Source organism: Nansenia antarctica (assembly GCF_963989245.1).
Source record: "Nansenia antarctica genome assembly, chromosome: 13".
NCBI classification, from domain to species: Eukaryota; Metazoa; Chordata; class Actinopteri; order Argentiniformes; family Microstomatidae; genus Nansenia; species Nansenia antarctica.
The window spans coordinates 23,898,335-23,920,519 of NC_137683.1; the positions used below are offsets into that span (position 1 = coordinate 23,898,335).

At 44.6% G+C, this 22,185-nt stretch overlaps 2 protein-coding genes across 4 annotated transcripts in view; one reads left to right on the plus strand and one right to left on the minus strand.

The window, feature by feature from the left end:
• Positions 1-14,958, minus strand: part of sugct (succinyl-CoA:glutarate-CoA transferase) — a gene marked incomplete at its 3' end in the record, with an annotated part of 86,993 nt that extends 72,035 nt beyond the window's left edge. The window contains exons 1-8 of the mRNA XM_080543940.1: positions 14,935-14,958; positions 13,678-13,726; positions 13,355-13,428; positions 13,169-13,254; positions 12,792-12,842; positions 11,990-12,110; positions 5,838-5,929; positions 1,513-1,656 (exon numbers count right to left, since the gene is read on the minus strand). Coding sequence (XP_080400066.1) covers positions 1,513-1,656; positions 5,838-5,929; positions 11,990-12,110; positions 12,792-12,842; positions 13,169-13,254; positions 13,355-13,403 — 543 coding nt within the window. The 5' untranslated portion in view covers positions 13,404-13,428; positions 13,678-13,726; positions 14,935-14,958. The remainder of the gene's footprint in view (positions 1-1,512; positions 1,657-5,837; positions 5,930-11,989; positions 12,111-12,791; positions 12,843-13,168; positions 13,255-13,354; positions 13,429-13,677; positions 13,727-14,934) is intronic.
• A 1,171-nt stretch (positions 14,959-16,129) lies between these two features.
• Positions 16,130-21,480, plus strand: fam168b (family with sequence similarity 168 member B). Of its 3 annotated transcripts, none has more exons than XM_080543916.1 (7): positions 16,130-16,258; positions 17,170-17,262; positions 17,816-17,896; positions 18,335-18,480; positions 18,843-19,044; positions 19,360-19,484; positions 19,784-21,480. In XM_080543916.1, exons 2-6 carry the CDS (start codon positions 17,193-17,195, stop codon positions 19,470-19,472), a joined length of 612 nt encoding a protein of 203 aa, XP_080400042.1. In that variant the 5' UTR covers positions 16,130-16,258; positions 17,170-17,192; the 3' UTR covers positions 19,473-19,484; positions 19,784-21,480. The 3 variants fall into 3 exon arrangements, with proteins under 3 accessions (XP_080400042.1, XP_080400043.1, XP_080400044.1); XM_080543917.1 differs by having other exon boundaries at positions 19,922-21,480; XM_080543918.1 differs by having other exon boundaries at positions 18,846-19,044.
• The last annotated feature ends 705 nt before the right edge of the window (positions 21,481-22,185 follow it).

Sequence of the window (22,185 nt, forward strand, 5' to 3'; positions counted from 1 at the left end):
ACTCCATTGATTTCAATAGGATTAGACCTTTGGCGTCTGTAGCTGTCTGGTTTCCTCGCTCCCAGATCAGGAAATAATCCTCATCCAGTGTCTTTATCAGGTCATATACTGCTGCTCAGCCTGTTCAGGCCTCAGGCTGTAGAAGACTAAGACACCGTGGAGACGAGATCCAGGATGAATCCCAAAATCGACCGCTTGCCTCCTAGCGAGTATGCGAGTATGCACTTCTCTAGATCTGAGAGGAATTGGATACACGCAACATAACATGTAAGATGATCTCTCTGATCACAAGGTAATCTCACACTTGTTGGGTGGGAATGTTGATGTATTGCTTCACCACCAAAATATACGCTTGTTTACTCCATTGTTTGTGAACAATATAATTGTAAACAAACACTTGTTGATAGGCCTGATAGCTTCAAAACATACTTAAAACGATCGTTTTGATCTCACAGATGGCCAAGCCCTTGAATCCATAGCTCAAGCTCATACAACATGTTCTAACTTGAGAGTCCTTACATTTCTTCAGCCCCATCCCTCAGCTGTTAACACCCCCCCAAAAAAGGGGAGACCACTTAGTTGTCGTTTGAATCCAAGAATTTAAGATATGGCACCGCAAACAACCGTCACAATACGGCAAACACAAAGCGTTGAGGTCTTTCACATCACAACAAAGAGCATGAGTTCAAGTGGCGAAACCTCATGAAAACATGTTTTGCTTACACAGTCACAGAGAGATTATTTGTGTGCAAGTATCACTTTCTTATGTGGTTTTCAGGAGTGTATGGATCAAATTATATACGCTCAGTGGGAATGAATTCCTCGCAGCCAGATCAACTAACAGAGAGATTTCAAGATACTGTTGTCTTAGGTGGCAGGAGTAGGTCACAGTACTTTGAGGACAGCCTGTAGCATAACTGATCTACTACTGATGTTGGTCATGTTTGTTGCCGAAGGCCAGTGCTTTTGAACATGCGTTGGGATAGCTATCGCTTCGGCGTATGGGTAGTTGTTTTCCTCTCCACTCCACCAGGCTCGGGGCCGAGGGGCTACCCTTTTACCACCCCGAGACCTGGTTGAGGGGCTCACCCGGGCTATATTTCTGGACACCCCTATCGCTGATGTCTATAATCTCAATAGCTACATGTTTGGACTGATAATTTCAGACAGATGCTAATACAACTTTGACTTAAGCACAAAAGTGCTACATTATGCATAACTGCATACACGCTACTAACTGTAATTATTACATAATTGCTCCACTGGTAGATTACAAAGGTTATTTCATTGGCTGATACTACTCTAGTATGTCATTTTTTGCATTTAGCAGATGCCTTTATCCAAAGCGACTTACAAATATACATTTGATTAAGTAAGTGAATCATCTATCCATCAGCCATCATAAGAAAAAATAACTTATGCTTGGACCAGGGGCCATTGGCAGTGAAAATGCTAGAAAATCAATTCTTTTTTTTTTACATGTCATGTGAAGTGTTGAAGCTATCTATCTACCTGTGTGGAGAGAAGATTGCAGTCGATGTGCTGGCCCCTCCCTGTCCTCTGTCTCTGCAGCAGGGACGCCAGTATGGCTCCGTGGGTGAACAGGCCCGTAGCCAGATCAGTCATGGCTACACCAGGTCTGACTGGGTCCCCACCCTGAGGAAAGAGCAGGACAAACACTGATGTCATGAGAGAGACTCGTCCACTACTGGATACGATAGTATACTAACTAGTGTCCCATTGGGGATCAATACATTATCTTTCCATCTTTAAATCCATCTAGAGTATACAGTATGTCTGTCACAACACCAACATGGCTAGACCCCAACACAGCTACACACCAACACAGCTACACACCAACACAACTACACACCAACACAGCTACACACCAACACAGCTACACAACTACACACCAACATACACACCAACACAGCTACACAACTACATACACACCAACACAGCTACACACTAACATACACACCAACAAACACACACAGCTACAAACCAACATAGCTACACACCAACACAGCTACACAACAACATACACACCAACAAAGCTACACACCAACACACCTACACACCAACACAGCTACACACCAACACAACTACACACCAACACAGCTACACACCAACAAACACACACACATAGCTACAAACCAACACAGCTACACACCAAACATGAATCCCTATTCATCCTCTGCCGTCCTTTTTATTCCCCCCGTGAGTTCAGCTCATTCATTCTCGCGTGTGTCTACATTCCACCTGATGCGGACGTCACCGCAGCAGTAGACACACTGGCAGAGCAATTGATGAGTGTGGAACGTAATTACCCGGACAGTTTTGTTGTTGTTTTGGGGGATTTTAACCAGGCTAATCTTAGCCGGGCGCTCCCCAAATACAGGCAGCAAGTCACGTGTCCCACCAGGGGGGTGAACACTCTGGACCATTGCTACTGTACAGCTCGTCAAGCCTACCATTCTGTCCCCCGTGCTGCACTGGGCTACAGTGACCACATCCTCATACACCTGATCCCTCGCTACAGGCAGAGGTTAAAACTGTCTAAACCTGTTGTACGGCGATTCAGGGTGTGGTCCAGTGAGGCATGTGAGCGACTCTGCGCCTGGTTGGAGAGTGCAGGCTGTGACCAGGACTTGGTGGAGTGGGCGGGGCCAGAGGCTGGTAACAATCTGGATGTATACACAGACACTGTTACATCATTTATCAGCCTTGGCGAGGAGGTGTGTGTCCCCCTCCGCTCCAGGAAGTCCTTCAACAACGACAAGCCCTGGTTTTCATCCCAACTCAGGCGTCTGAGGTCAGAGAAGGAGGTGGCTAGGCGCAGTGGGGACGTGGACCGGGTCAAGCAGGCCAAGTACAGGTTCGCCAAAGCGGTGAAGGAGGCGAAGCATCGCTTTTCGGAGAAGCTGCAGAAACAGCTCTCTGAGGGGGATTCCGCCTCCGTCTGGAAAGGCCTAAAGACCATCACCAACTACAAACCCAGGTCCCCGCTGATGTCCGACAACCTCCCCCTCGCTAACGAGCTGAACGAGTTCTATTGTAGGTTTGAGAAAGAGAGGTTCCCGCCCACCCCCGCCCTCTCCCTCCACACCCCCCGGCTACAACCACCACCCCCGTCCCCCAGGGGGGCCAATGTCCCTCCTGCTACCCCCACCCTCCCCCCTCCCCCCCCCCTCCCTCCCCCCTCCTCACCCGCCCCGCCCACCCCCACCCCCCTTTCCCCACCCCCTCTCTCTGTCACAGTGCGAGAGGTAAACAGACTGTTTAAGAGGCAGAATCCCCGGAAGGCAGCTGGTCCGGATTCCGTCTCTCCCTCTGTCTTGAAGCACTGCGCCGACCAGCTGGCCCCGGTGTTCACCAACATCTTCAACGCCTCGCTGGAGCTGTGTCACGTCCCAGCGTGCTTCAAGGCATCAACCATCATCCCCGTCCCCAAGAAGGCCAAGGTCACAGGCCTCAACGACTACAGACCCGTCGCTCTGACCTCCGTCGTCATGAAGGTCCTGGAGCGCCTTGTCCTGGCCTACCTGAAGCTCATCACGGATCCTGTGCTGGACCCCCTGCAGTTCGCGTACAGAGCCAATAGATCCACGGAGGACGCCGTGAACATGGCTCTGCACTACGTACTAGAACACCTAGACACTGCAGGCAACTACGCCAGGATCCTGTTCGTGGACTTCAGCTCGGCCTTCAACACGATCCTCCCACACATCCTGGAGCACCAGCTATCCCTGCTGCAGGTGCCGGTCTCCACCTGCAGGTGGATCACGGACTTCCTGACTGACAGGTCTCAGCGGGTGAAGCTGGGGAAGAGCATTTCCAGCTCCAGGACCACCAGCACGGGCTCCCCGCAGGGCTGCGTCCTGTCTCCAGCACTATTCTCCCTCTACACCAACAGCTGTGTCTCCCGCCACCCCTCGGTCAAGCTCCTGAAGTTTGCAGACGACACCACCCTGGTGGGCCTCATCTCCGGGGGGGACGAATCTGCCTACAGGGGTGAGATCGAGGGGCTGCAGAGATGGTGCAGTTTAAACAATCTGGAGCTAAATGCTCTAAAAACAGTGGAGATGGTGGTGGACTTCCGAAGGAAAGCAGCCCTGCCCCCTCCCATCACGCTGGGAGGTACCCCGGTGGCCTCCGTGGAGTCATGCCGCTTTCTAGGCATGACCATCTCCCGGGACCTAAAGTGGGAGCAGAACACCGAGGTCCTCACAAAGAAGGCCCAGAAGAGGATGTTCTTCCTCCGGCAGCTGAGGAAACTCAGGCTGCCGAGGTCCATGATGGTCCAGTTCTACACGGCCATCATAGAATCCATCCTCACCCACTCCATCATCACCTGGTTCCCTGCTGCAACGACCAAGGACAAGGCCAAGTTGCAGCGGGTGCGACGTTCAGCAGAGAGGGTGATCGGCTGTCCCTTGCCCTCCCTCAACTCCCTGCATGACACCAGGGCTCTGAGGAGGGCAAGGAAGATCATGGCTGACCCCTTCCACCCCGGCCACGGCCTCCTCACCCTGCTTCCCTCTGGAAGAAGGTTGCGGCTGCCTAAGGCACTTAAGGCCCGCCACAGGCTCAGCTTCTACCCCTCAGCCGCCAGGCTGTTAAATGACTCTGGCTTCCCCCCCCCCCCCCGCCCCCAAGTCTGCCCAGGACTGAACTGGACTCAAAAAAAACTCTGCACTGCACTTTACTTTATACCGCACTATCCAATGCACTGTTGTCTGTCCTGTGTTGTTGTTGTGTTGTCCTGTTTTTTGATATGTGAAAAAAGTATAAACGCACTTGCTGTGGTGACGAAGCAAATTCCTATATGTGTAATGCATAGTGGCAATAAACGTTATCTCAATCTCTCAATCTCAATCAATCAATCAATCAATCTCAATCAAAACCAACACAACTACACACCAACACAGCTACACACCAACAAACACACACACATAGCTACAAACCAACACAGCTACACACCAACACAGCTACACAACTACACACCAACACACCAACATACACACCAACACAACTACACACCAACACAGCTACACACCAACACACCAACAGAGCTACACACACTAACATACACACCAACAAACACACACACACAGCTACAAACCAACACAGCTACACAACATAGCAACACACCAACACAGCTACACAACAATATACACACCAACATACCAACACACCAACACAGCTACACACCAACACACCAACACAGCTACACAACAACATACACACCAACAAAGCTACACACCAACACACCTACACACCAACACAGCTACACACCAACACACCTACACACCAACACAGCTACACACCAACACAGCTACACACCAACACAGCTACACACCAACACACCAACACAGCTACACACCAACACACCAACACAACTACACACCAACACAGCTACACACCAACACACCAACACAGCTACACACCAACACACCAACACAACTACACACCAACACAGCTACACACCAACACACCAACACAGCTACACACCAACACACCAACACAGCTACACACCAACACACCTACACACCAACACAGCTACAAACCAACACACCAACACAGCTACACACCAACACAGCTACACACCAACACACCAACACACCTACACACCAACACAGCTACACACCAACACACCTACACACCAACACAGCTACACACCAACACACCTACACACCAACACAGCTACACACCAACACACCTACACACCAACACAGCTACACACCAACACAGCTACACACCAACACAGCTACACACCAACATACACACCAACAAACACACCAACACAGCTACACACCCGTGTGCGTCCCCCTCACCTCCGGGCCTGTGATGTGCATCATGCCTGACACAGCGGAGGCGATGGAGTCGTACCCTGGCCGCTGGGACTGAGGCCCAGTCTGTCCGTATCCTAGAAGACAACACACACTCATTAACGTTAAAACAACACACACACATTAACGTTAAAACAACACACACACACATTAACGTTACGCCGACGCATAAGTGGCAGCAGCCGGTGAAACCGGGAACAAGTCGGCAGCCGATTTAATGTTTAGACTTCTGATAAAATGTAAATACATATCAGCGTTGTTGAAAATCAATGTCATGACACACTCGCTAGTCAACTAACACAGCTTGTTTTGTGAGCCTGCTAACAATTTAACGTAGTGTTATAGTTAACTAGGTAGTAGTGGGGATTCCATTGCAATATCTTGGCTTGAGTGTGTCATTGAGTTTCAACAACGTTGACATTTATTGACATTTTTCAGAATAAGAAAGTCGAAGTCCGAACATTTTGATTGGTTGAAGACTCGTTTCCCGGTTTCACCAGCTGTTGTCACATATTATCTATACATGTATTACATGTTCTGTTCTAAGATAAGCTTTTTCTGTTTGGGGAACACATTAGAACACATTACATCGCTCTCAACAGGCGGGCGGCGCGAGGCGACGCGCTTTCAAAACACTTTTGTGATTGGTCCGAATTTAGCGGGACATTTGGATTTCAGGAAATCACTCTCCTCTCTCTCTCTTCGCCCGTCGCCGGTCCCTTTAATCCCGTAAACGTATCCTAATCGAAAATGCAACATCATCAGCGACGACTGTGGGTTATTGCATTTACTGCTGTTCTCTGGTTCATGTTCTTATACCAGTCAGTGCTCCGAGCGCGAAAGCTGACCGCTCCGCCACTAATGTGAAAAATCCTGGAGGAAACACTGGTCAATCTCCAACAATATGGAAACACCAAGATCATAGCAGTTGGCTAATGCACAGAGATCTGGGAACAGGATATGGAAGCAGCACAAGGATTCAGGGAAACTCTCCTACTTCTGAGAAAGTATCTCTAAGAGTGTGCCTCCCAGTCATCAGTAGGAAATGTAAAGGCATCTGTTTGTTGTACTCTTTGGCACAAATGTCGACACTGTGGGTGACCACCTCTGCGTCCGGTTTTACTGGGAAACACTTTATCAGAAACCATTGATCAACAACCTCGGGATAACACATTTTGATTGCATTTTCCCGGGAGAGATTATTCATCTGTGTGAAGCGCAACAGCCACTTCACTTCCTAAAAATGTGTATTTCTATTATTGTATTAGTATGTGTGTGTGCAATTCAGAACGATGGTAAGTCGTCTTCAATTCGGTCTGTGAGAATGTAATGAATCTGTACAGTCGGTGTGTGCGTGTGTGTGTGTGGGTGTATGTGTGTGTGTGTGTGTGTGTGTGTGTGTGTGTGTGTGTGTGTGTGTGTGTGGTCATTCCAGCAAATACTTGAACACAGGATCAGTTCAGCCGTTCTGCACAGTGTCAACACAACACACTTACCCTCGCTACGCAATACATCAACACAACATTAACCACCCATATACTACATACAACACACGCAACGCAGTTACCCTTTCTTTCCATCAACACCACAAGAAAAAGTCACTCTAAGCACCTCTCAGCACACAGAAGGTCTGTGGTGCCTAGTCAACACAGAGATCATATTCAATAACAAATATTGGATTTCGGGTTTGCGTGGTCCCACCTCATCAACAAAGTCATGGATTTTGCCGATTACATTGAAAACACACCTTCAGCTGAACAGAAAGGGAAGAATGAAACAGTGGTTTTGTTAAGGTTAAGCCTGAAAAGACCTGAACGTTACACCGGAACGTCTAGATGTTGACATACGCTAAGCTACAGCCGCGGCAGCCAAAACACAATAAGCACCCTAGGAACATAAGTAAAGCATGCCTTCCTACTTCCTGCAAATGAGGTTCTTCGAAACAAACCGGGCAGAGAGGTGTGGACGCAAACTGTTTAAGCCACGTTTAAGCATTGACCTGAAGCCAAGTGACCTGAACAGAGGTCAAAACAGAGCTTTATCGGTGTGCTGACTGTATACAGTATAAACTAAAATTACAAAGACACATAACTATAGTAAATGTATACTGTACTATAAGACACTATGCTTATTTGGTAAACAAAGTTAAAAGGTTTAAATCCATTTCGCATGGTGTGTCTTTCTCTTTTCTAAGCTGTAAATGATCATATGATCATATGATCATAATCATTGCATTCTGCAGCCAGTCAGATAACAATAAAATGTCGCCGATCATCACACAGAGGTTAGTTTTTGCTAAGGGTAACTTTGACACAACAAGAAAGGAATTCGCTTTGAAAACCTCAACACATTTTGGAAAGCGAACAAGAGACCCTCATCTAACGAATGACACATGTTCCCAATAATTGCGTTCTCAGACGCCTCTTAAAATCCTCCTTCGTTTGCTGTAAAGAAATTAAGCCTCGATGATAAAATTAGAAAAAAGTTTCATCGCTTCTGTGGAGCTAGGGCCCTAGTCCCTCCAGACCTCAAATATTCCCATCAGCCCCAGGGGCCTATAGCATCTGCTCCACATCCCTGCCTCCCCAACCCAAACCAAACCCCCCCCCCACCCCCCCTCTCAGAACTCTCTGCTCACTTTACGTGTTAAAGGGGATCTCAAGAGTTCCCACCAAATAGTCTGTGGTGGTGTGCGTCTCTCTAACACATTCTCGTTCTAAATCTGGAAAGGCGAAAGCAGATGGCATCATCTGTAAAGCAGTGGGGAATCAAAACCATCGCCCCAGTCTGGTGGGATACAAACAAATATCTGCTCCTGTGAGGGTCACAGCCAGCTGACGAGGAAATGAAGAACTTAAGATAAGTGTTCTGACTATATCTCCAGTGGTACTCTATAATAGACGTGATGATGACCAAACCGGGTTGAACTGGGTAACAATGAGTGGATGGGCCATAGCTTGCAACAGTTTGATACAACGATACGTGCTCTTACCAAATACACTCAAGGCGCATGTGCTGTGCTCGACTCGGGGTCTGGATAAACTCTGACCCGCACCTGCGCTACCTCAAAGACCGGCGTAGAAGACAAATATAAGACCAAAAAAATGAAGAAAATGAACAGTGTAACTCTGACAGAGCTGACACCAGTTTTACTCATTGCGCTAGGCTACATGGTGAGAGGACAATTACCAAAACATGAGATTGATCTCCTGTGAGATCCTCGACGATTGCCAAATGGCCCCTGGCCTGAGCTAGACCACTCTTCCTGCTACGACTGGTGAATTGATGATTCACTTTCTTAATAAGAATAAGGAATAAGGCGTCTGCTAAATACCAAAAATGTAAATGTAAAAAAGGGATGATGGAGCATTTAGCTCAGCGGGCTAATTGTGTCCCTTCTCAGAGGTTTGTCATTCCTGACTGCAAAGTAACAAGGTTCAAGCCCCCCAGTGGGAACTCAGAGAACTCAGAGGCAACAATCATACATTAGGGCTTCGTTAACAAATCGAATCAGTATGAAATATGGCTAGTCCAAACTGACGCCAGGTCACTGTATCCGACCTCCAGTACAGAGCAATCAACGGGTGAGCAAAAGTAAATCACTTAGAATGACATCGCGCCGAGAGGCCCGCTCGGTAAATCAAGCAGGCTCATTAGGTGAACTAAAACGTTCTTCATGCCGTCACAGACACATCACATCATCGTGACAAAACGGTTCCCTCTACACTTGATTGCTGTTTAACACTAACAAGGGGAGGGAAATGAGAGCAAATCGAGAGTTCCCACTGATTTGGGATTTGGGAATGACTGGACAAAAGGTGTGTTTGTAACTTAATGAGTCTAACAGATGCTTTGTTTCAGAAACTTGGTTCTGAAAGGATTCGCAGCAGATTCTCAGCTGTGACTAAGGTTCAGACTTAAAAGCAAGTTCAACTGGAACACTTCTTTATGGATACAATTCTATATATCATGATCAAGAAAGAAACAATCCAATGGTTGAAGCATCTCTCCCAAACACATAATAAGTTACAGATTCAGACAAAGAAGCTGTCAACCCCCCCCCCAACCCCCCCAAAAGGATGGAAATTAAATGTCTCAGGGTGAGCGTTGTAAATCTGTTCAATTTAATTGTCCAACATCCACAATTTAATGAAGCCTAACGAGTGACGCCTCATGTCTTTTGCCGAGGGGGAGTGGGGGGGGGGGGTCTTGGGAATTAGGCAGCTACAGAAATCTTCCAAAAAGACTGGAGGAAATTAAAACTATTGTCTCCATTTCCTGCATGCTCTCTTCACCACAGGAAATGCCATGGCCAAACAATGTGACACAAACCAACCACTTCTGATGTTGTACCTGGGTTACCGACACGGGTGTATGAAGACGGAAGTTGCCTCATGCCTTCCAGGTCAGAGTTATGTGACTTTCTCTAACACATGGGTAAGCTAAAAGTATGTTGCATGTAAATCCATCAGCTAACCAGTCAAAGAATACTCAATAAACACACAAATATCACTAAGATAAAAATAAAAATATAAAAAACACACACACACACACACACCTACATTTCTATAGTTTTTCTTTCTCTAAATTATGAGTTAGCATTTTTGTCCAGACACTACAACATATCAATTGTTACAGTGAGACAGATGTTACATAGAGGGAAGGAATACAAGTAGACAGGACAGATTTGGCTTGTGGAGATGTACATTATTTTCACTACGGTGTTAGGCGCGCTCTGGTGGCTATTCGGAAGAACTGCGGACATCTATCTTGACTAGGACAATGAGGGCACAAGGAGAGTTGTTGCTGCCCCTCAGCACTAGTGTAAGGTCAATGTCACATTTTCCCTCCAAACGGTTAAGATTTGGGTAGGGTACGTTAGTTAACTCATCCTTGATCTGTGTCCACAGGTAAAGCAAAAACACTGGCCTCTACCTAGCCTAGCAATCTAAAAAACATGTTTCACATCATATAATCTGATCCCTTCAGATCTGCAAACATTAAAGTGGTAAGGGGCTAGCCTACGAGAAAGGGTAATGCCAGGATTAGGGAAGGAGCTAGAGGAAGGGACAAAGGGGAGGGGCTTGTGTTCCTCAGTGACTCTGGTAGAGTATGGCGCTAACAACATTTAGGTTGTGGGTTCGATTCCCGCTGGGACCATATACACTGAAAAATGTATACACTCACTGAAATGTAAGTCGCTTTAGATAAAAGCATCAGCTAAATGACATATATTAAAGATGACAGTATATTATGCTTGGTGCTAAACTAGGGGAAAGACTTTGCGTTTCTGATCTGGATTAAACAAAAGAGTTGGGATCTTTTATTGAGCGTGACAGAGTTTCAGGACTAACATTTCCCTGGCACATCTGGTTGGGAGCCAACATGGTGACATGCGCCATACGCTACAGATTAGTGTGGCAATTCGGAAATTTCCACATAAGACCCTACTTCCTTTACGAGAGAGAATAATGCACACAGTAAACTTAAATTGTCCCTTTCACAAGGCCCAGAATGAATTGAAAGCATGGATGGTTAAGATTGACATCATGCAAAGCTGGAACTGGACCTCTTTAAATCACTATAATGAGAGAGTAATTGTCACCCACTCATGTTGTCTTAATTAAAGATATAGACTACAGATCTCCCCCACCAAATACACGCACATTACTTAATGTCAGGGTTGGGGTCAATTGCATTTCAAGTACGGTATGTTCATTGTGCGTGAATTAAAAGATCTCAATTTTACGATTTAATATAATTGTTAATGAGGTTTTGAGTGCTTCAGGATGCTTAAGTAAACAAACAACAAAGTATTTAGAGATCTGGGAAAATGAGAAGGGCATAAGGCCTATGGCGTGTTCAACTACAGTAGATGTTGGAAATAGTGAGCACTATTCAAATAATCTATCTATCTATCTATCTATCTATCTATCTATCTATCTATCTATCAGTGAGTTAATCACTAAATGAACCTACTGAAAAACTAAAGAGTATGTATGAATACCCCTGTTGTATCCAGTGATTTGTATGTAGGCCTACGCAAGTGGTAACCGAACCATGGCTGGGGGGGATAGAGTAAGGCCATGATGCCACAGAGCACATCTGGTATGTGAACCAGAGGTTGAGGTGCATACCTGATATGGAGCAGTAGACCAGTCTAGGGGCTGCCTTGCTGACATCCTCATAACCAAGGCCCATCTGATGCAGCTTCCCTGGCAGGTAGTTCTCCACCAGGACATCACACACTCCTGCAAGCTGGACCACAAACATTTGTAGTTCTATTTCTATAGGAATTTGCTATTTAGCCAGGTACACATAAAACAGCCTGGATATGACACACCGGTTTTAGACGGTATTAGAATGCAGTTTAGTTTACTGATGTGAACTACCCGGTTTTAGAACCTCTCATGTCGGCTTTGGCATCTCGAGGATTCATGTGGTAAAAATCGTAGCTTTCAGTTTTAAGACGAGACAGAGCTGTCACAGCAATTCTCTTGACAGTTGACTTCTTATAAATTGCTTTCTATCTTGTTAGATCAGCAAACATTGTTGTTTCTGTGAGGGGATTTTGGCGAGCTAGCACAATCATCTTCGACAGGTGTGATCAAAGCTGAGTTGCTGCGTCTCATCACAACATTCTGAAACGGGGCAGTTTCATCTCATCTTGGCTGTCTATGTATATCTACCTATATTTATATATGTCAGCCAAAGCTTTATGGAAATTCTGTTAATGTTGGTCTGATAGCTCAGTGCTTCTAACTCTAACAGGGTTGACGGTTTGATTGAGGTTTGAAGGGCAGAGTGTACAGATTGTAGGCTGTATTTGTACGTCTTAGGCCCAATCCCAATTCACAGTCTCGGTACTTGTACTCTGTGCAATGACAATAAAGTTGAATCTAATCTACACATGCACCCACAATTCCATCCTCCTCTTACCTCTAAAATGATCTTGGCTCCTCTTGGGTCTTTCAGATTCACAGCAATGCTCTACAAACAAAATCCATACAATCAATACATTGGGAATTATTCAATTGATCATCTTATCAACGTTTCAGCATGAAAAGCTTTATTTTTACAGTCCTGTTCCAGCTGGTGCTTAACCACTGGTTATAAAGTGGTGAGGAAGTATTTTCTTTGATAATTACTTAAAAGAATACAACACATTTGTTTCAAATGGTATATTGTGGCGCTGGTATGACAGAAACGAGGAAACCTACATAACAACTAGGTCATTATCATGTGATCATTTTTTCACCATGTTATTTGTACTCTTAACAGAACAACCATGTACTTGTGTACATTGTGGAACATACCTTTTTGTTTCTGTTGACACTGAGAAAATATGCACTCTCGTCACCAACGAATGGTGGTCCCCATGCTCTAGTGTCATCCCCAGCACCTGGGAGGTGGGGGGGGGGATTCAGGGGTCAGGCATAAACTATGCACAATCGCTAATGAATGTTAGGAATCTAGGCCTATACTGCAGTGACACCACTTGCCTGGTTTCTCCACTTTGATAATCTCAGCACCTAGGTCTCCCAATATCATAGTGGCGAATGGTCCAGCCAGAACTCTGAAAAGCATGCGCGCGCACACACACACACACACACACACACCAAAACATTTGACTATGTCAATTACAGATGTATGCGATGTAGGTGCCAAATACGATTTGATTTGATATCACACACACACACACACACACACACACACACACACACACACACACACACACACACACACACACAAAGGAACACCACTTCTGTAAGTGGTCAACTGATAAGCAAAACCACACATTTACTGATATGAAGGAATACTGTACCTTGTGAGGTCTAGGACTCTGATGCCCTCAAGTGGCCGCACGTTCTCTCCTGTGACAGACAATAGCTGTTTAGTAGTAGTAGTAGACCACTGTATCTATATAGATAGCCAATGTGGATTGTCTGCCTAATTTAAGACCCACTGGGCCAGTGTTAACCCACAGGACTAAAGCCTATTTGCTATAGCTGACCCAATAGCCTCTATTTTGCTCATATTGCTCATTCAGTATTATTCATTACAAATATATAAACTCGGAAAAATACGTTTGGAAATCTTTTATATCTCTGTGGTTACAATGCTAATCATTATCTCCACAATCTGGGACCTAACTCCATCCTCCAGGATGACAACGCTCGCGCCCACAGAGCCAGGGTCATCACAGACTACCTCCAGAATGTGGGAGTAGATAGAATGGAATGGCCTGCCAAGAGTCCAGACCTCAACCCAACTGAACACTTGTGGGATCAGCTTGGGCGTGCTGTACGTGTTAGAGTGACCAACACAACACAACCACGCTGGCTGACCTCCAGCGACTACTGGTTGAGGAATGGAATGACATCCCACAGCAACGTGTGACCAGGTTGGTGACCAGCGTGAGGAGGAGGCCAGGCTGTTGTGGCTGCGTATGGATCTTCCACCCGCTCCTGACAGTGTATTAAATGAATTAAGTGTAAAATTGCCAATATGTCTTGTTTCTTTCTTGTTACTGATGGAGAGTTCAATCTTCCAATCCACCCAACAACTCAAAACAATAGTCAATACCAACAGGAGAATACTGTTTAGTGTTTAGCATTGGCAGAGAATGTTGGCAGATTTTACTTGGGCGCTACCCACATAATTAGCTGTGCTGCTCATTCCACAAATACATGATCCTGACATATTATATTATTATTAAGTGTGCTTGCAGTAGTTATTAGTATTAGTATTAGTATTATTTACTTGTTTAATGTTTTCTTAGTTTGAGAATCAATTACGAATTGAAATGTTTAACAGCAGCAAAAAAAAACTAAAAACTACCACCTGTTGCAGATCAAGAGTGTGATCAGTGTTCAATCTATACGTGTTTTCAATGTAGACTGTACAACACTAGACCAAAGTGTATCTAATTAGTCCAAAATAGGCTAAACAAAACATGACATTTTGATATGGTTGATGCCTCAATTTGAGGGGGAAAAGAGGGATATTATTATTATTCATGTTTATTATTCAACTACTTCTTCGCCTCTCACATGACAGCAAGCCGCGACACCGAAAATACCTTGATGTGCGTTTGACAGCAGCCTTCTGAACCCTGCGCGTCTAGTTTGATGTTCCTGATGACAATGTGTCATGGTGGCGCTGAGCCTAAGGCCAGACAGACGGCCCATGATGCATGTTGCTGTCCTCGACATGATGGAGGGGTGTTATTATGGAGTGTGATGATCAAAGTGCGAGGGGGTCGGAGGGTAAAGCAGCCAGTAACTCCTCTATACAAAAGCATTGGCCGGGGGACTGGACCAGCCTGCTTTGCTTTGCGTGCCCATGACAAGACTCGGGCTGTGTTCGAAATGGCATACTAGCATACTGCATACTAGCATACTGCATACTAGCATACTCAATTAGTATATACTGCATACTGCCTACTAAATTAATAGTATGCCAATACCAGCCGACCGAAAATCTAGTATACATTTCTTGCATACTCAAATTTCACATACTCTACAGTCTACAGTGTGAACGCACTGACTGCATACTCAAAATCTACGTCATATCTAGTATGAGTAGTATGCTAGTATGCCACTCCGAACACAGCCACACGACAGGAAGCTCGGTACTCTAGGTCCCGCCTCCATCGGAGTTGATAGGTTTAAATCCCTAGGTCCCGCCTCCATCGGAGTTGATAGGTTTAAATCCCTAGGTCCCGCCTCCATCGGAGTTGATAGGTTTAAACCCGCACGGTTGCAGCAGTACATCGCCACTATCAATCATCAAGTTAAAACACATCTTCAAGGTTACCAAACCAAAGACCGTTAAAACATTAACCCACCCAGTAGAGGGATAATGCGACGATATCAATGTAGTACCGGTCGTTGATGGCACACACACCCTGTATCTCTCTACTAGGGTCCTTGCATTGCACGTTTTTTAAAAAGTCGTATGCATCCTATGCTATGTTTATACTGTATATTTCTATGTATTTTGAATTTTGGAACTGTTTTTACATTTGTTGTTGTACGGCGACCTTGAGTGCCATGAAAGGCGCCTTATAAAATACATTTATTATTATTATCCTCCCTCCATATACCTTCCTAGTACGATGGACCATTGCATTGCCTCAGAGTAAAGAGAGGATGAAAGGGTGCCATGGGGTGCTTATGTATTCGGACGGGGCCCCCATGTTGCTCCGGAAGTGACGCCGGTCGGAATGCCAGCTCGCTGATTGGTGCGCAGTGAGCGAAGCAAAGAGACAGGCGAAGGGAACGACATTTTTTGATCAAAAAAACACCAGGAGAATTGATTGAGGAGGATAGATACATAAACAGAACCGAAAAAAACGCCATCAAGACATAAAACGAAAAGCACACCACCGTTAGGTAACATAGGTACGTACGGGTACTTATTTGACAGCATTTGTGCTTAACCTGTTGCCTTGTGTTGAAAGAAATGATGGATTAAGCTAAGATAATGGATAATTAAGATGATGGAGGGCTAAGCTAGCGGTTGCTAAGCTACCGAGGGCTAGCTAGCTAGCGGTTTACGACAACATCATGGCTAGCTAGCGGTTAAAGAGCTACATGCGTGTTTATCTGATCACGTTAGCCACACACAGCTAATCATGCATGGCCTTCGTACAGGAGATGTGAGACATTCACACATTAGCCTGCCTAACCTCACAGGCCGAACTAGCTTAGGTCAGTTAGCGGAATGACTTGGGGCCGGTTTCATACAAGGCTTACATCTAATCCTAGACCTAAAAAGCATCTTCAATTGAGATTTCGTGACGTTAGAATTATAAGGTTCTATCTCCATTTTTGTCAAAATTGAGTTTTTTTTCTCTCCACATAATCTGATCCATTAGGTGTTTATTAATGCCTGTGTGGTGTTATTTTTTAAAATGTTGACATTTTTGAGTTAGTAATTCATCAAAGACAAAGGTTCCTCCTCACAGAACATAATGGAATGTCAAAACTTTGACGCTCAATATCTCTGAACTGCCCTAAACGGAGATAGAACCTTATCATTCTAAACGGAGATAGAACCTTATCATTCTAAACTCACGATTTTACATTGAAAGTGTGATTTAGTCCAGGACTAGGCTTATAAGCCCTGTCTTAAGCCCTGAAACTGGCCTTGAAGTCACAACCATTATCTGATTATGAAGGGGAAAAGGCATTAGCAGACATTTAGGCCTGTCCATCCACAAGATTTGATGATGATGATGATGATGTGATTTTGTAACCACCATCCATCCTTGATGCTTATGCTTTTTTTCTTCTTTTTTTTTCTCCTACAGGCACCATCTGACAGGCGAGCATCATGAACCCTGTTTACAGCCCTGCACCAACAGGGGTCCCCTATGCCAACCCCAAGGGACTGGGATACCCAGGTAGGCAGAAAGGCAGTCGACAAGAGTTGTGTAACATCATGTATTGAAAATATACACCAATGAACCTGTCTGTAATTTAGGATTGACTGGGCTTGGGCATAGGTGGGCTATGTAAAAGAGAGAATAAATGATTAAAAGATATCCCAGATTGCCCAAATACTGCTAACTTGTGTAAGTACTAAACCTACAGATGACCTGCACCTACTGCCTCAGCTAGTCACCTTTAGAATTCTTTGAGGTCATAGGTGAAACGGGGGTCAGTGGGTTTTCCCTGACGTCATAGGCTTACCACCTGTTTTGACATATTTGACATTTTGTACATTTTAACCCTTTAGCGGACGCTTTAATCCGAAGCAACTGACACTTACAGATTACACGACTGTCTCCTTGGAGTAACTTAAATTAAGGGCTAAGTGCCTTACTCAAGACCACACTAGTGGTGGTGTTCCCAGGTGGGATTTGAACTCGTGACCTTCTGATCACCAGCCCAACTCACTAATATCCACTCGGCCACCGCTACCCCGTTTTGACCTTGTGTTTGATGTCTTTCCAGCTGGGTTTCCTGTAGGGTACGCGGCAGCCCCTGCATACACTCCCAACATGTACCATGCAGCCAACCCTGGCTTCCCCACAGGTAGGAGAAGCGCATTTCCACTGCCTAATAAAAGTATTCCCTGATGTGCTGAGAATATCAGTGTGATTGAGTAGAGTGCACTATAGCGCTGTCTGAGTTTAGTTATTTCCTATGCACCATAGCTTCGTTACCTTTACTGAACGTAGCCTGGGGGGTGATTAGGAATTCAGGGCATGTTAGGCCACAATGTTTGCCTCCCTCTCCCAGCTGTATATTTTTTTGCCTGTTCACTGTCACTTCCCTCGTTTGTGTTGTGTGGAGTAGACAATGGTGACCTTAGGGTGGACTGTAGGCCAAGCCACAGTCTGTTGTGAATGATTTGGTTTTCCCTGTAAAAAAAGAAATTGCAATTCCCCTGTGGGTTAATGCCTGCCTGGCTGTGTAAGCTGTGTGCTCTGTATATATATCTGATAACACTCCCCCCCCCCTCCCCTTCAGGTTATGCTCCGGGAACTCCTTTTAAAATGTCCTGTTCCCCCACTACGGGGGCGGTGCCACCCTACTCCTCATCACCCAACCCTTACCAAGCAGCAGTCTACCCCATGAGGAACCCCTACCCCCACCAACAGAACCCTTACGCACAGGTTAGTTAATCCACACACCTACCCTATGTCCAACCTCAAATCGCCCCCCTAGTCCCTATGCACTTGTGGAGATAAGAGGGGATCCGACGGGTGTAAGCAGTATGGTAATAGCTCAGCTTTGCCCTAATCGGTCAGATGGAGTTTTTTTACGCCATGTTGCTTACACCCGTCCAATCCCCTTAGATCTCCATAAGTGCATTGAGTGCAGCATACGAGTGGGAAATTTGGTATTGGGCAAGTGTTTAAAAAAAGAAGAGAAAAATAAAAGAGGTTTCCAACTACGCTATCTCACTGTCCTATTGTCTTGTTAAGCATGTAGTAATCGCTGCTATTGTTGTATTTGTCCCTTTGTTTCATCGAAGCAGGCCCTCTTACCCTCACAGCAACAAGGCACTTACTACACACAGCCGATGTACGCAGCCCCACCCCACGTCATTCACCACACTACAGTGGTCCAGCCCAATGGGATGCCAACTGCCATGTATGCCCCGCAAATCCCCCAACAGCGCCCCAACGGTGTCGCCATGGGAATGGTAGCAGGGACCACCATGGCTATGTCAGCTGGTTAGTGCCGTCACGGCGGGGCGCATTGGGCATTTCTCTAAATGCCCAATCCTGCCTCAGATGTAGACAATGTGCATGACTGAGATGTGGGAAGCATTTGGCATGTGAATTTATTCAGAATTATCCAATAATCTGTGCTAGAATCAGTGTCTTCGAATCTCTGACATGCACCTTTTTGCCAAAGAATTGTTCTCGTGTGTACATTGGGGATGTAATAAAAGCGATTCGGATTGTTTTTGACAGGTATCTACAATATCGGGTCTCTCTGGCTCACCTGGTGGTTCTGTGTAATGACCTACCTGTCCTCTCCCACAGGCACTTTGTTGACGACTCATTCCCCGAATTCCGTAGCCCAACATCAAGTCGCCATGCCAACGTATCGGCCCCCGGGCACTCCCACCTACAGCTACGTGCCCCCCCAGTGGTGAGCAGACGGCACTGTGAGTAGATGATCTTCTCTCTGTTCAATATCCATGAGTAAGAAAACACTGGATCACTGGAAAACAGCACACACATTTACTGGAATAAATCACACAAACGTTTAGGGTTAGCTGTAGCTGTCAAGACACCTTTATCCAAAGTGACTTACAACAAATACATTTATCTAAGTAAGTGAATCATCTAAATGAATCCAAAGTAAGCCATCCTATGTTTGCAACACTTTTTGGGGAATGTGTTATAAACACTAGCCACAGTATAATGAATGCTGCTACACCATGTCAATGTTCTGTGTGTTTAGTTTTTTTCAGATCGGAGGATGGTAGATATGCATTCTCACTCCAGTGTTCTACAGTTGGTGCTGATGCCCTTCTAGTGTCTCGAACCAATTGTTCTTCCTTCCAATCATTATGTGAATCTGAACCCCAACTACAAAAAGAAAAAAGAAAACCAGGACAGTTCAGAATGGGATGAAGACTCCGCCCACTCCTGTCTCCTGCGTGGAATAACGGTATCCCAGCATCCTTCGCTCTGCTGCATATCTTGCATCTGATGACAAAGTCTCCATGCAAACTTGTGTTTTGTGGACTGTCTTGCCATTTTTTATAGCTAACTCTATTAAGTGGTGAAAAGGGAGTTTGAGTTTTATTTTGGGACCCATATCGAGTTGAATGCATGTATATCTAAGAAATAATGCTAGTTCAATCTACCTACCGTACCGTGACTGATGCAAATTCATCAAGAAGCAAAAATCCAAAGGAGAAAAAAAAGTCTTAAATGTGAAACATAAGAAGAAAAGAAAAATGTTTATTTCATACAAACATGTCAATTAAGTTTACCATGCAATGGCAATGCAGAACAAATCTTAATGTTTTTGTTGCTTGTTGTTGGTAAATGTTGCTAGGATGGTTTTATTTCTCTGGTCAATGCTGTCTACATTTGTCTGCCCTTTTGTATTTGGGGAACTTTGAGTTTGTGCCTCTGCCCATACCAACACTAAAGCTCTTTCCAAAAACAACCTCTAGCCCCGACTCCCTCGACACATGAAGATTTGAGAGAATAGGATTTGTGTAAACAAAGCAATATGGTGAAAATTCCACACAGCTTTTCAAAGAGGCAGATGGCGCTATTACCATACGGCTTACACCTGTCAATCTCAAATAATTACAAGTGCGTAGGGGGTGGGGGCTTGGGATCAATATTGGATTGGGCATAAACTATTATTATTTCTTTCAGGCCATGAACAATGATTCCAACAGTTTAAAAAAAGTCTCTTCGTTCATGACTACTGTTGATGAGTACGGCGTGAGATAAACCTAGAGAATCTGTCTTCTGTCTATCAGTGGTCATGAAAGAAAGAAGTTGAGAAACGCAAGCTTTTGATATAATTTGGACCCGCCATTGTTAGGTGAGCGAAGGGGAGCGTTTGTGTGCATGTGAGGGTGTATATGTGTATACTTGTACTTATTTGTTGATTTAGGTTTAAACCAAAACGTGTGCGTGTGCCCTAACTGAAAACATGCCTGCAAATTCCACTGGTTTGGTTTGGATTAATGTTGTTCACCGTCTCCAAACCTGTCAGAGCTACACAGCCTTTACTCCTAATCACTGATAACATTTTAACATGTTTGTCACTTATGGAATTTTCTTTGTCAATTAAATTTGCAGTTGTTTTATTAGCACTACTGGAAGGCTGCACACTAACTGTATTTGAGACACTTTGTCGTTGATTTGTTAGGTATTGACCTCAAATGTTCCATCAGGGGGGTATTCCATCAACATCGCTAAAGAAAAATCCAGGTTTAGTCTGAGAAGTCTCGCGAGAGTTCTTTAAAAAATCCAGGTTTAGTCTGATAAGTCTCGCGAGAGTTATCAAAAATAAGCCAGGATCTTCCTTTAGCGACGTTGATGGAATACCCCCCAGAACTCACACATGTTGTCATTGTCTGACTCACTCTCCTATGTTGCCTAAGTCACCTCAGTTAAAGAATATGTTTTGTAATAGGGTTCTTTGTGTGTTTTGGTTTTGTATTTTCAAGAAAGACCAAAAATAAATACAATTATGTAAAATGTTGTTTTTATTGTGTCTCTTTTGTTGACTCATAACCCCTCCTTCCTAGAGCAAATCTTGAGTCTGGGATTTGTATTAGGCATGGATATGTAGGCATCTTTCTAAACTAATAAAATATACAGTGAACATGTTTTATGTAGGCTGTGCAAGCTTTATAATATAGTATTTCATAAAACCAGTAGCAGAATCATAAACATTTTATTATTCTGCCTTTTAGATGTGACAAAGATGCAGTCAGTGACACTTTGAATAGTTTTATTTTCACATAATTTTGAGTGCATATGTAAACAACCATACACATACAAATATAATATACAAACACTGTCTTTATCATTTTGTAATTAAAAACAAACTATAATTAAATCTCCACAAGTGTGCAACTCAACCCAAGATATGAAAACACTAAAATTGGAAAACAAGGTTTTAGAAAAACACGGTGTGATGCTGTTAGGTAAATGACTACTTGTGGCCAAAAAGGTTTGCTTTACAGAGGTTGAATTTCAATCTGACGGTTAACTAAATGAAGTTCAATCATCACACAGTAAAGTACGATTTCAAGAAATGCTCTGATGTTTTAGAGAAATCTTTGTTTTGAAGGTGACCAATTAACCTTTGAAGATACACTCTCAAAT